The sequence below is a fragment of the Octopus bimaculoides genome, chromosome 23, assembly GCF_001194135.2.
Source record: "Octopus bimaculoides isolate UCB-OBI-ISO-001 chromosome 23, ASM119413v2, whole genome shotgun sequence".
In the NCBI taxonomy this organism is placed as follows: Eukaryota; Metazoa; Mollusca; class Cephalopoda; order Octopoda; family Octopodidae; genus Octopus; species Octopus bimaculoides.
This window is the reverse complement of record NC_069003.1, coordinates 7,522,995-7,538,570: the sequence shown is the minus strand read 5'-3', so window position 1 is coordinate 7,538,570 and position 15,576 is coordinate 7,522,995. Positions and strand designations below refer to the sequence as shown.

The 15,576-nt window shown below is 36.9% G+C and overlaps 2 protein-coding genes across 3 annotated transcripts; one reads left to right on the top strand and one right to left on the bottom strand.

Annotated features, from left to right (window-relative positions):
- Positions 1-5,634: 5,634 nt before the first annotated feature.
- Positions 5,635-14,967, top strand: LOC106875446 (cis-aconitate decarboxylase). Of its 2 annotated transcripts, XM_014923598.2 has the most exons (6): positions 5,636-6,099; positions 10,869-10,980; positions 11,111-11,627; positions 12,159-12,370; positions 13,275-13,606; positions 14,489-14,967. In XM_014923598.2, exons 1-6 carry the CDS (start codon positions 6,076-6,078, stop codon positions 14,855-14,857), a joined length of 1,566 nt encoding a protein of 521 aa, XP_014779084.1. In that variant the 5' UTR covers positions 5,636-6,075; the 3' UTR covers positions 14,858-14,967. The 2 variants fall into 2 exon arrangements, with proteins under 2 accessions (XP_052831990.1, XP_014779084.1); XM_052976030.1 differs by lacking the exon at positions 10,869-10,980 and having other exon boundaries at positions 5,635-6,099.
- Positions 10,399-11,544, bottom strand: LOC128250614 (prostatic spermine-binding protein-like). Its single transcript, XM_052976031.1, has 2 exons — positions 11,407-11,544; positions 10,399-10,755 (listed from the first exon to the last, which is right to left on the bottom strand). Exons 1-2 carry the CDS (start codon positions 11,421-11,423, stop codon positions 10,431-10,433), a joined length of 342 nt encoding a protein of 113 aa, XP_052831991.1. The 5' UTR covers positions 11,424-11,544; the 3' UTR covers positions 10,399-10,430.
- Positions 14,968-15,576: the final 609 nt, after the last annotated feature.

Here is a 15,576-nt window from a genome sequence, read left to right as displayed (position 1 = left end):
ATTGAAATACGTATCACGGTTGGTTGGCTCAAAAAAAAAAAAGATAAGAAAAAAGACAGTGATAGATAAATTAGTGATAAATGAATCCATTCCACGTTTTTTTTTTCTTTTTTTTATATGAAACGAATAATAGATTCATTGGACCAAACTCGTGGCTCACAGCATTGAACCTTCACCTCTACCTTTTCTTTCATATTTTTTTCCTGTTCACTGGACCCCATGTTGATAGTACTGTAGCGGAGATTCGAACCCTAACCGCTAGATACTAGGTTAGGCACCACGATTGGACCATCACAGTTTCACGTGATCGATCGACCAATTAGCTGTGGCGTGATATGGCTCACTTGGATATTCTAAAATTTAACCCCCATAGAGCGGCCGACTGGTTCACACGCCTCACCTCTTGCCAGGCAGACGACCTCTGGCGTTCGAGCAGGCAGCTTGGGACTCTTGCGTAGACCGATTCGGAACATTCACGCAATGTTCTGTAAGCAGCTTTTATGGATACGGCAGTTTTCTCTCCTCCCACTCGGCAATAATATTCTTAATATTTTTATTCTAAATAGTCAACGAAATATACCAGTGAGTAACTGTGTTATTAGTATCTTCCACTGTAAATATCCAGCAATAAGTATTAAGGTTAAATGCTCGTGAGTTGGCTTTAGTCATCATTCACGCAGCCAACGAGGCGTTCCGCACGTACGCTACAACAATGATGCTAAAGTCATCCACTTTGTAGATGCAGGTGTGGCTGTGTGATAAGTTTACTTCCCAACTACGTATTTCCTGATTCAGTCCCACAATGTGATATCTTAAGTACGTGTCTTCTGCTATAGTCAGGTCGACCGAATCCTTGTGAGTGGTTGACGGAAACTGAAAGAAGTCTGTCGTGTGTGTGTGTGTGTGTGTGTGTTTCTGTCTGTGTCTGCGTTTGTTCCCCACCACCGCTTGTCAACCGGTGTTGGTGTGTTTACAAAATAGACCAATAGAATAAACACTAGGCTTAAAAGAATAAGTCCTGGGGTCGCGCCATTCAACTAAAACATTTTCAAGGCGGTGCCCCAGCATGGCCTCAGTCCAGTGACTTGAAACAGGTAAAAGAGAAAAGATAAGTAACTGCCTCATAAGAATTTAGAGACTGCAAGGGATATGAAATATAATCGTTTTAACTGTAACTCGAAGTAGAAAAAAAAGTTATAATCCTATCTTTTATAGACACAAGGCCTGAAGTATGGTAAAGAAGGGACAAGTCGATTATACAGATTCCAGTGCTTAACTGGTACTTATTTTATCGACCCCGAAAGAACGAAAGACAATATCGAATTTGGCGGAATTTGAAACTAAGAACGTAAGTACGAACGAAATGCCGATAAGTATTTTTGTCCGGCTTGCTAACAATTCAACCAGCTCGCTGCCATGAGAGAAATCTATAAATAATGATTTCAAATTTTAGCGCAAGGCCAGCAATTTTATCCCCCAGCGTTCAACTGGTACTTATTTTACCGCCTCCGAAAAAGATGTAAGGCAAAACCGACCGTGGCGATATTTGAAACTCAGAACGTTAAGACGGACAAAATGCCGTTGAGCACTTCTCTTGGCGTGTTAGCTAGCAGAACCGTTACCAAGACGGGTAGAATACTTAGCAGCGTTTTCTTCTAGTTCTTTACGTTCAGAGTTCAAATTCTGCCGAGGTCGGCTTTGTCTTATATATGTTTCAATAAAATAAGTACCAGTCAAGAACTGGAGATCGATGTAATTGAATTCCTCTTTCATCTCAAAAACTATTGGCCCTCTGCCCAGATCTACTACCATTGTTTATACCATTATCTACTTCAAGTCCCACCGTTAAAAAACAATTTATTAGATAAATAAAAATGCAAAACCAGTTTTGTTAACCACAATAATCATTCTTAGAATTTGTGTACACTGAGTATATAGGGATAAATTATCGAGGAGGGAGGTGTAATAGCTCGCAGGTGTATTCCAGCTTCCAGTTAACCACATCAAGTAGTAAGATGCATCAAGGATCGCTAAGACTGAGCAATCCGGCTGTAATTTTTCTGATGGGTAAATCCTGGTTCGCTTCACTGGATTATGAATATATTCTCTGGAGTGTAAATCTAAAACAATTACGCTGTGTAATAAATCCAAAATAATTGTGCTGTGTAATAAATTGCTAAAATTTCAAGAAAAATTTGCTGCGCGCGCGCGCGTGTGTTCCCCCACCATCGCTTGACAACCGGCATTTGGATTGCTTACGTCCCCATAGCCTAGTGGTCCGGCAGAAGGAACCGATAGAATATATACAAGACTTTAAAAATATATAATAAATATGTATTGAGATCGATTTGTTCGACTGCACTTTTCAAGGCAAGCGCATGCTCCAGCAAGGCCGCAGTTCAATGACTGAAACAAGTAAAAGACAGAAGATAAAAGATGTAGGAGTAATTGCGAAAGACGAAATGATGAGAATAATAACCGAAATTATCGATCGTCCCCTAAACGAAATGGAAGAAAGGAAGAAAGATTTATTCGTCTCTATGACTTAAATTCAAGATTTAAATTGCCTTCAGATTCCACAGAACAACTGCATGACTCAAATAAAAGTGACGGCATTCAGAACGCAAATAATTTTTAAAGAGAAGTGCTTTCAACTTTCGACGGCTTTTATAGTATTGATGTAGACAGGTTTGAGTTTTATGAAGAGATTCTGGATTATAAGAAGATGCTTCTGAAAAGTCGCCAAAACATTCAGATTTCTAAGACTGAGGAACATCTCAAGTTTATTCTTCAGTATGGAGATGGAAATAGAATTTTTTATTTTTCTCTCTTTCCGAATTTGTAAGGAAATATTCCGATAATGCACACTATTGAAATTTCGATTGCAAGGCGTTGGTAAACTTTCGGCAATTTGAAGCAGATCTTATTATTTGAGCGCTTCAATGAACCAAGAATTAATATCGGCTTTAACTAACCTCACCTACCATCGCGAGGTCCATCTCTTATTGCGGTGTGGTGGCTCGCAGGGCCGGATTAAGACCCATAGAGATTCTTAGCACTTAAAAGATTTTTGTGACCGCCCCTCATATATATATGTAATTCAAAATATAAACGATAATAAATCAGAGAGCGCTTGCTTAATTGTTGCTCAGATCATGTCATACGATGTAACACATCTGCTTCTATACTTAGTAGAGATAAGGCATCCCGAATATTATTTTACCAAGTTGAAAGTGATTTCTTTTGTGTTATAAACCATTTACCATTTTTGTGGAGCACCCCTTCTCTTGATGCCCTAAGCATGTGATTATTTTGCTCGATGGTTAATCCAGCGCTGGTTGCTTGTGATCTTCACTGACCTTAAGAGCCATACCAGCGGAGGGCAAGCTACTCGTAAAGCCTTTCATGCTGGATAGGTCAAAAGAGAAAGGCCAGACTAATATGAATCGTCTTTTCACAAAGGTAAAACTGGGTTTGCACAGGACCAACACCCCTACGCAGAAAAAGAAATTACAGAAGTAACAATGATAATTCAAAATAAACAAGGCTTGGTGAAGGAAGGCCTTACCTCGGTGAAACATGTGACGCATAAAGCCCTAACCCGGAGCTTACAAAAGAGGCGCAAGAAAGGACGCTCTAAAAATAACTGGGGGAACAGTACTGAGATAGAGCTCTCAAAATGCAGGGACCCAGCTGGAGAGAGGCGAGAGAAAAGACAGTCCAGGGTCAAGAACAAGTCTTCGATAGCCAATGATCCACAGGGAGCTAAAGGCTTGAAAAGGTAAGAACTTTGCCTAACGTCGAAGGTGAGGAAACACAAATTTTGATGATATCATCAATGTTTTCTCTAAGTTGTGCGCTTGTGCGCATACACACGTATATATATTACATATTTAATGCCTAACACACAAAAGAAAAATATGTGAGCCCAATGTTTGCAACATGAAATCGACTTTATTTTTCAAATTGAAGAAATTAATCGTTATAATTTCATAATGAAATTCTTAAAACACACGCTTAAAAATGGTGTACATTATTTGATTAAATGGTCAATATAGCATTTGAGTGATAGTTACTCGCATGGATGCGCGCATATTCAGCAAAGAAAGGCAAAAGCCGCACTCAAGCGAAAAGAAACAATATTGTTATTGGTGTGTTGTAAAATGAAGTTCAAAATAATTTATAAAAATAGTAAAAAAATAAGTGTAAATATAGCGTAATTTTTAAAGTTCCATACAATTAGAATGATTGAATTCCAATAAATTTTTATACTTTTTGTATTGTTTTATTAATAGATATATTGATAATTGTTTTCTATATAATACATATATATGTAATATATACAACACACACATATGTAAATATTTATTTATATAACAGTTTCAAGTTTTTGCACAAGGCCAGCAAATTCGGGGATCGATTAAATAAATGCCAGTTACTCACTGGGGGGAAGGGTCGATGTAATTTTAAAAAAGAGTTCATATTGTGGCACCTGTGCCTTCTCCCAGCCAGTTCAGCTGTGCATTATGCAATAGAATGTGCAAATCTTTCGCCGGACTCAAGAGTCATACAAAGACCTCACCTTGCATCAACAATGATTCATTTCAGTGACTCTCGCGCATGAGAAAGCAGCTAAGATGTGCATTACATATAACCGCACTTCATTTATCAGAGATAAACTTAGATATAATTTCGAATTTGAGCACCATAAAAGAAATTAAGTACTATTATGATGAACACTGGCTTACATATAGATGCCATTTAGTGATTTAGCCAAGGTCTGATAAATCCCAGGTTGAGAAACAATTGCTGCTCTTCTCTTGGTTTAGATCGGCCACAAAGCTTGGCGAGTATCTTCATCAACTTGGTCGCTTCCTTTCAGAATAAGCTTCTGATATTAGTATAACGAAAGTTCTAAGACGCACATAAAATCCCGAATTTGGTAACACACCACACCCTATGAATATTCTAAACTAAATACCTTACGAACATTAGAAACAAAATTTTATTTGACAATTTCCGCCACTATCCATGACACTGCTTAACACAGTCTTTGTCCTTGGGTCGCAACTGTTGTTCCCTATTTGCTTACCCCTAGAAAGTATGAAAAATGGTTCATATTCCCTTCAAACTTTACTTTTGTTATATTTATTCAAACCCCAAAGAATCTCACTCAACAAATGGCTACGATGTTCCCCCAATACTCCTGCTCCTGATCAGAGATGTACATATTGTCAGCCAAAGACAAATAAATAGATAAATAAATAAGTAAAATAAAATAAAAATTTTGTTACACAGTGTAATTGATTTCTTCTGTTTAGATTATTATGGCGTATAAAACAAAGTTTTAGTGCCTTTGAAATATTTGTTGGAATCTTAATTAAATAATTTCAAGTTGGCTAAAATGTCACAAAATATAACGAAGCATTCCTTCGTAATACAACGTCCGCTCGTATTTTTTCTTCTTTTTTTATGTCTCCTTCTGGTCTGTGCGAAATTGTCGATTTTTACTCTCAAATATCACTCGTTCCTGGCTCCAAACTCTTTCTATTTATCGGATGGATGCTTAACTTAGTAGTTTCTAGTTGGATAAAATGTAACGAAAATATAACGAAGCACTCCCTCGTAACGCGCACTAATGGTTAACGACCACTCGTTTTTTTAGTTTTGTTTTTTTTTAGTTTTTTTCTTTTCTCCATATGGCTTGTGCGACATTGTCGATTTTTGCACTCAAGTACCGCTTGTTCTTGATTCCAGGCACTTCCTATTATTTCATGTACATATATATTTTATACGAAAAATAAACAGAAGAAAGAATGACACATTGGTGAATTTACCGTATGCAACCGGAAAATTTTACATCCTTGTCTCAACTATATAAGAAGTCAAAATATTTGCTGACATAAAATTAAAAGAAAAACTGATGCTGTGACTAAGGTTGATACCGGAAAGCAAATATCTATATTTGCGTTTGATAAATGGAAACATCGCCTGAGTATCATTTCAATTATATTCCAGAACATTTCACTGAACAGCGTTCAACAGTTTGCTTAGCCAAAACAGAAGCGAAGCACTATGAATTTCTTCTCATTAGCTAAGGTAAGTGAGCATTTTTCGCAGACATTTCATACAATGGGGCATAGTTTTCGCTTGTTTCTGTCCTACTTGCCGTCTTTCCTTTGTTTTATTTTATTTTCCCCTAAATTAACTCAAATTTGTATTGGCGTCTTGCATAGGATATGGAAGCGCGTGGTTTATTGATTAGGGTGTTGAACTCATGATCATAAGATTGCGGTTTCGATTCCTGGACCGAGCGGTGCGTTGTGTTCTTTAAACAAAACGCTTCATTTCACGTTGTTCCAGTCCACTCAGCTGGCAAAAGTGAATAATCCTGCAACGGACGGGCGCCTTGTCCAGGGAGAAATACATACGTTAGAGAAACCGGGAAATCGGCCCTTTGTGTAATGCGGACAAACCATTTTGCTTAGAAGTTATGGCCTGGAATTTAAGGTTGGTTTGATAAAGTAAAAGTACCTGATTCAAAAACTGATTTGCCAGCATCTTTTTATCTGTTACCACGTTTTAGTCATTGACTTGCAGCCATGCTGGAGCACTGCTCTGAAGAATTTTGTCGAACAAATCGACCCTAGCACTGATTTTATTTGCTTGTTTGTTTTTATTTCAAGTCTGGTCATTATTCTATGGGTCTCTTTCGCCCAACGGCTACGTTATGTAGACGCAAACAAACAAACAAACACCGGTTGTCAAGCGGTGGTCGGAGACAAAGATACACACACATGCACGCACGCACGCACGCACGTATATATGTATGTATGTACGCACGCATGTATGTACGTATGTATGTATGTATGCATGTATGTATGTATGTACGTACGTACAAGGGGTTGCTGAAAAGTTCCTGGCTTCGGATAAAAGAAAAAATAGGCGGATCAGTTAATTATGAGTTTATTCAACATATTCCCCTCTCAGATTCACACACTTATTGCAGCGGTCCTTCAGTTTTTTCTAAACTCTATAAAAGAAATCAGAAGGTTGGGTCTCCAGCCAGGCCTTTCGCGAGACCCTTAAAGCTCGGAACTTTTCAGCAACACCTCGTACGTATGTATGTATGTATGTATGTATGTATGTATGTATCTTAACTACTCTTTTATATTTCTCTGACACTTGGACTGCATATCGTCGTCGCATCAAGGCTTTGGAACAATTCCATTAAACTTATCTTCTGAAGATAAATGGCAGTCTCTTAAACCAGGTACCGTCGTTCTTCAGCGAGCCAATACATCCAGCATTGGAAAATGGATTAAAATTTAAACCTACTCCAAAACCCAACCAAGCTGAACTTGTAAATGACAGAAAACTACAATTAAGAGAATTCTTCCTAAATACTGGATATATGGATGATTCTCTAGTTAAAAACAAAATGGGATTCAAACAACTCTTTAGCAGAGACAAGCTCTTGGAAGAATACATAATCTGCCTCCGATGATCGGCACAACCCAATATTACAGAGAGGAAATGTAAATTTAATGTATCTAAAAACCAATTACAAGCATTAAACAGTTTACAAAAACACTCATCGATAATTATCAAAGAAGATGACAAGTGCGGAGCGATCGTAATTATGGACAAAAAACATTACAGAGACATGGTTTTGAAATAATTTAATGACCAACGCTTCTGCAAAACGATAAATAAAAACGAAGATAAACAAAGTAAACAAACTCGTCTCAAAACATTGAAATAGCCAATTAGAGAATTAGATCAATTATTTAACTAGCTTCGAAGTAAAGACCAGTAACTTCTATGGACTATCTAAAACCCATAAATCGAAATAAATTCAAGACAACGTAAAAGGAAATAATACAAGATATGTCTAGATTCCAAAACCTACAGACTTGGAAGTACGCCCAATCATTGCAGAATCAATATCGAGTTCACAACGCCTAAGCAACCTAATAGACATAATTTTAGAACCTTTATGCAAAAACGGTGCCAAGCTCTGTCCGGGTTGATATAAACTTTTTAACTTACATATCTGAAAGTACATTAGAAGACAATTCTTACTAGTTTTGATGTAACGAGTTTATATACCAATATTCTGCATGACCATGGAATTGAAACTGTGAATTTCTGGTTAGCAAAACACCCAAACCACATCAAGGAAAGATTCTCAAAATGATTTATTTAAGAAGCATTGAAATTAATACTTAAAAACAACCACTTGTTCTTTGTCAATAATTTTTATTTACAAATAAAAGAAACAGCGATGGGGAAAAAGTAGCCCCTACTGATGCATCACTCGCAATGGGTTTCTTAGAGGACAAACTCCGTTTCCAACTACCAGAAACATTTAACCAACAATTCTCCATTTACATAAAAAAACAATCGGAAACGATATTTAGATGACTGCTTTCTATTTTGGGACATAAATCAAGAAGACCTAGAAATATTTTGCTCGTTTTTGAATAACTTATATGCCTCAATAAAATTTACTATAGAATGGCACACGAAGAAACTATAATTTTGGGACATACTTCTTATTAAAGAGGATGCCAATATTAAAACATCTTATCTATAAACCAACGGACACAATATTTGAATTTTCATTCCTACCATCCCTCACATACAAAAAGAAGATACCATTTAATATGACAAAGCGAGTTTGCACTATAGTATAATAATAGACGCGACATTAAGGGATAAAAGATTGCAAGAATAGAAAATATTTCTAGAAGAACGACAATGCCCTACTAGACTTATTAACTTGGCCATTATCAAAGTGAAAAACATTCCAACTACAGAACTCAGAAGAAAACGAACACATAAACATAGAAATGAACTCATAAATATTCCCTTTGTCATCATCCGCAACCCCCAAAACCACGACATTGTCAATATTGCTTAATGATATCTCCCAATTGTTCAACAATCCTCGACAATGAAAAAACTAATGACAGAATCAGAAATGATATATAACAAACGCTAGATACCTAACCTAAAAACTGAAGCAAGATTTACAACAAAAGAAGCAACAAAGAGAGTTTTAAAATGTGGTGGCCCTCATTGCGAAACATGAAGAAAAAGAAGAAATCACCCTTAAAAGCAAGAATATTTTTTAAATCAATGCAAATATGTAATGCAAATCCAGAAACCTGATTTACTGAGCCACGTGCCCAGAATGCAAAGACGACTACATTGAAGAAACGGGTATTGGATTATATGAGAGAATAAGAGTACACCCGAACAAATTCATGATCCCGTCCTTAGAAACGCAGTATATAGTGAATATTTTGAAAAATGTGGCAAAAGAAAATTCAAACTGTTCCCATTTTTTAAAATACAGATAGAAAACGAACATTTTCGAAAAGCCAAAGAAGAGGGTTTTATTCATAAATACATACTGAAGCCGAACAAGAAAATAATACTAAAGCTACCGAAATTACTATTACAGCAATTTTGAATCCACATGAAAGCATCAACTGTCTGGATAATGAAAGCTACGCAGATATTCAGCATTGTTTCTACTTTTGCTTGTACATTTTGAATTGATAAATATGGGAAATTTAATTTCTTTTGCCATAAAAAAGCTATCTCTTTCGAAATTTCCTTTCTTCTTTCTGTCCTTCCTTTGATGGTACCTCCAAGGAACAGATAACGACCGACAATTTGAAGTTTCATTGGTATCTTGCTGTTGTTTTCCAAAGAATACTTTTCGAGAGGAACAGGTCTTCTTTTTCTTAGCGAGTCTTGAAATTGCACGAGATTCTTCGTCCAGATTTTTTGTTTCTTTGAGTGACACAAGCACTTCTGTTACGAGACATTATTTTAGATACTCTAGTTGAATAAGCCTACTATTCTGAAAAACAGTTAATATAGTCAAAGATTTTTGCACCACAGAAATAAAAAGGAGAGGAAAAGGATATTTCCTAAAGTAGGGCCTAAGTGGTAACAAATTAAAAACTCTATAACTCCTAAACTACTTAAACTTGAAAGCTGAAATTTGAGAGATACTGCTTCTGCATTGCATTACTTCAGCACACCAAGTTTGGTAAAAACTTGAGTAGGCATTATGAACATGAATTTTGCATGATTTGGATCAAAAGTGGTGTTAGATTTCTTCACTTGGAGGTGATGTTTTTTTTTAAACTTAAAATAAACGTTATTCTCCCTACGTATATGAAATTGTCCATCAACTTTTGAAACAGGAAAGTGTTAACTTCCAAAAGATCAAAATTTTTATGTGTTCTATAACACAAAATATACAAGTATACGAAGTTTGAAAGTGTTTCGGTACCAAAAACACTACATAAAACATAAATGAAAAATGTTGCCCGTCAAACCAAAAAGATCCAGAGAGAGAGAGAGAGAGCATAAGACATATAAGGATTTATTCACTACAAGTTCTTCATTCAAAATATAGTATCATCACCATGAACATCATTATCATCATCATTGTCGTCGCCATCATCATCATCATTATCATAATCATTATTATCAACGTCATCATCGTCGTCGTCGCCATTATCATCATCATCATTATCATCATCATCATCATCATCCGCATCATCATCTTTATCATCTAGGTCGTCATTGTTGTTGTTGTTGTCGTCATCATCATCGTCATCAACATCGTCTTCATCATCAACATTGTCATTGTCATTATCATCATCGTCATCCTCCTCCTCCTTCCCAATCATGATTACATCAGCAACAAATTCGACGTCAGGTTTATAGCTAGAAATAGAATAATTGACTGGATCGTCATATTTATGAAAATAGATTTTTCCCATTGAATAATAACATGGAAATTATATGCCAATTCTGCTTTGATTCATCCTTACCTGTAGGTGCCGAGAAACAAGTGGAAGGTACGAATGTTATTCCAAACAAAACACCAATCAAAGAATCCTAGTTTGCAGTCGAAATTAAATTTGGAAAATTATTCTGAATGTGCTCATCGTAAGTAAAACTCAATATACCTAAAACCATGTAGCTGGAAAACAAACCTTCTACCCCCCCCCCACCCAGCTATGCCTCATTTTAATAGCATTCCGTTGTTCTTTAACTTCATTGATATTCTTCATTGCAGAATCTTCTCCATCGATGATACGACCACAAAGTGTTACCTCACTGTTTGCAGAACTCATCAGCAATGCAAAACTAAGTGATTTGTCAGAAGTAGTACAAACCAGAAGCAAAAGAATGCTCTTGGACACTTTGGGTGTTGGTATTCTTGGCTTCAACAGCGAAACAACAAGAAGTGTGATGTCGTGGGCTGAAAATCTTGGATACTTTGAAGAACACAAAAGAGGCACGCAAAATACAAAGAACGTGGTGATATGGGGTAGTTCTAACAAAAGAGCTCCTATTGGTCTTGCAACTTACCTCAATGGAATCAGCATCCATTCAATGGACTTTGACGACACCTGGCACCCAGCCACTCATCCAAGTGGTCCGGTTTTACCTGCTGTTTTGTCACTGTCTGATTATATGACTGGTTCTTATTGCCCGACTTCAGAGGAGCTTTTGGTTGCCTACAATGTTGGAATTCAAACGCAAGGTCTTCTTCTTCACAGTTCAGCAAAGTCTAAGAATATTCCTGAAAGGTGAGTCGTAATTTTCTGCTTTTTCTTTCTTTCTGTTTTTGTTGTTTTGTTTTCAATTTGTTGTTTGCCACAGAGCAGCTCTAACTGAGCAGACCATCTATAAGATATTGATATATAATAGATACATATAAATAATATGTGTGTTTATGTGTCTTTGTGTCTGTTTGTCCCCCCATCACTGTTTGACAACTGGTGTTGGTGTGTTTACATCCCTGTGACTTAGCAGTTCGGCAAAAGAGACTGATAGAATAAGTACTAGGCTTACAAAGAATAAATCCTGGGGGGGTCAATGTGTTTGACTAAAACCTTTCAAGGTGGTGCTCCAGCATGGCTGCAGTCAAATGACTGAAACAAGTAAAAGAATAAAAGACTAAATTAGGTGCAGCCGCATTGGTGTCAAATCATTAGTGTTAATAACTTAATTACAATTCTTGTCAAGAAAGCAAGGGAGAGAATCCTGAAAGAAATTCTCGTTGGCTGTGGATATTCTCAGATGTAGTTGTCAATGTGGAATATTTTCTTTCATTTCAGGTTCCATCCACCGGCTGTGGTTGGGGTGATGGGAGCAGCTGCTGCCACAGCACGTTTGCTCCAGCTGGGACCATTGAAAACTAAACATGCACTCGCCATTGCAGCCTCCTTTGCTGGTGCACCAATGGCAAATGCTGGCACTCAATGCAAACCGTTGCATACAGGAAAATCAGCTCGTTTTGGTCTGGAAGCTGCCTTAATGGCAGACCAAGGTAAATGGATTGTCAAAAATTGGCTTTATTGATTTTTTCATTATCCCTGATTGATTTTTGGAGGTTTTCTTGGTGGGGTGGGGAAGAGAGATCATTATTTGTAATATTGTCAACGTTTCTTCTGATTCATTAATTAAATTATATTTTTAATTATTTTCACAAAAGTTACCATTATAAGTGTGGATGTGTAATTAAGACGTTTGCTTCTCAACAATGTCGCCATTGCATGGCACCTTGGGCAAGTATCTTCCACCTGTAGCCTTGGGCTGACGAAAGCGTTGAGTGGATTTGGAAGACAGAAACTGGAAGAAACACCACAGGAGTGGCTGCGTGGCAAGAAGTTGCTTCGTCACCACACGGTTCTAGGTTCAGTCCCACTGCGTGACACCTTAGGCAAGTGCCTTCCCGGATCAACCAAAGCCTTGTGAGTGGATTTGATAAACAGAAACCGAAAGAAGACTGTTATATATATATATATACATATATATATATATATATACATACATATACACACATGCACACATATATACATATATATATATATATATATATATAATTAACATAATAGGGTAAAAAATTTGATATTAATTAATATCAATTTAATACCAGGAAACCATATATATATACAGAGGAAGAGAGAGAGTGATATCTACATGTGTCTTTGTGTCTGTGTTTGTCCCTCAACTACCACTTGACAACTGGTGTTGGTTTGTTTACATCCCTGTAACTTGGACGTTCAGACGAAGAATCCAACAGAATAAGTACCAGGTTTTAAAAACGGAATAAGTCGCGGGGTTAATTCATTTGACTAAAATTCCTCAAGGCAGTGCTCCAGCATGGCCACAGTCTAATGAGTGAAACAAGTAAAAGCTAAAAAATAAAAAATAAAAGTTTCTGTTTACAGGAATGGAAGGAAACGAAAACATTCTTGACTCCGCCTCTGGTTTCAGTGTATTTTTCGAAGACTATTCACCGGATTTGTTGTTAGAAGTGGCTCTAAATAATCAACATTATATTCTTCATAACCAAGATGCTGCCCTTAAACGGTTCCCTGCTCATTTGGCAATGCATTGGGCTATCGATGCTACGATGGAAGCTCGACAACAAATGACTGAAGAATTCAACACGGAAATTCCATATAATGAAATAAAAGAGGTCCAAATTGTAGTGCCTTCATCGAAATATATCGACAGGCCATTTCCAAAGTCTCAACACGAAGCAAGACATTCATTTCAGGTGAGTTAATCGCTTACAACCTGGCAGAATCATTAACCTGTTAGCATTCAGATCGTTTTGTCAAATGCAATGCTTATTCATTCATTATCCTCTAGCTTCAATATTACAATGATATGATTGTATTTTTGGAGGATAACATTGTAGGGTAGGTGTGAGAGACCAAATTTGGTTAGATTGAACATAAAACAGGTAGAATATTTTTGGCTAGATAGGTCTAGTTTAAATGCTAAAGGGTTAACCATTTAGCATTCAGATTACTCTGTTAAATGTAAAGCTTATTTATTCACATTGCTTTGAATTAATCATGCATTATCTCATAGCTTCGGCATTTCAATGATGGGATTGTTCGTTTTTAGAGTAACATTGTAGGGTAGGTTTGAGAGGTCAGATATGTCTGGTTTAACCATGTAGCATTCATGTTATTCTCTCTCAGAAATGGGGCTAATCGAATATATTAACCTTGGTGCTCAACTGGTACTTATTTTATCGATCCAGGATGGATGAAAGGCAAGGTTGACCTTGGTGAAATTTGAACTCACAACATGAAGAGAGACAGAATGCCGCTAAGCATTTTGCCCAGTGTCCTAACAATTCTGCCAGCTTGTTGTCTTACGGGCAGTTAATATTGGTTTCAAATTTTGACACAAGGCCAGCAATTATAGGGGAGGTGGTCTAGGTAATTATATCAACCCCAGTATTCAACTGGTACTTATTTTTATTGATCCTGAAAGGATGCAAAGCAAAGCTGACTTCAGCAGAATTTGAACTCAGAACATCGAGACAGACAAAATGCCACTAAGCATTTTCTACCCAGCAGGTTGACAATTCTGCCAGCTTGACACTTTCTGGAAACAATTAAGATTTTGTTCTCTTTTATTGTAGTTCAATGTTGCTTCAATGTTACTTGACGGAATCATGACACCAGAGAGTTTCACCTCAGAATGCCGATCCAGGACAAACCTCAACACTCTTCTACAAAAGTGCCATTTACTCAGGAAGAAAGACAACATAGCAAACTTTAACAGAATGTATGTGGAAGTAATGGTCACCTTAAAAAATAACAAAGTTTATAGGGGCCGTTGCGATACACCTTATGGCCATTGGCGTAAACCTTTGACCGATATCGATGTCAAATGCAAATTTCTCAACAACACAAAATCTTTACCAAATGGTATTTCTGAAGCCATCATTGAATCGGTAATGAGTTTGTCAGGCTCAACCAAGGAACTCTTAACTTTATTGAAGAACTGATTTTATTAATGAGGCACCACCAAAACTTGAGGAAGAATCTATTTATTTCTTACATAGATTTTTATGTATTTAGTCTCTTTGACACTAATCTGAGATCGATCCTTGATTCTGTGATGTAAACTTTTTAATAAAATGATCTAAATTAAAATCTTTTTCTTTGAATTCTATGTTAATTTATATTCCAAACACCAGCTTAATAACTACAATTATCTTTTTTTATTATAAATTCTTCATTATTCTCAAAATTGTTTGAAAAATAGTTGCAGTCATGGTTGTGTGGTAAGAAGCTTGATTCCCAACCACATGGTCCCAGGTTCAGTCCTGCTGCTTGGCATCTTGGACAAGTGTCTTCTACTATAGCCTTGGTATGACCAAAGCCTTGTGAGTGGATTTGGTAGGCAGAAACTGAAAGAAGTCTGTCGTGTGTGTGTGTGTGTGTGTGTGTGTGTGTGTGTTAGTCCACCCCACTGCTTGCCATCTGGTGCGGGTGTGTTTACACCACCTTAACTTAGCAGTTCAGCAAAAGTGCCCAATAGATTAAGTACCAGGCTTAAAAGAAAATAAGTCCTTCTGTCAGTTCATTCGACTAAAATGTCTTCAAGGTAGTGCCCCAGCATGGCCTATTTTTGACTAATGACTGAAACAAGATAAAAGATAAGAGATAACTAAACATGGGGTAAGCTAACAGAAATATGGTAACAAAACAGTTAAAGTGATCT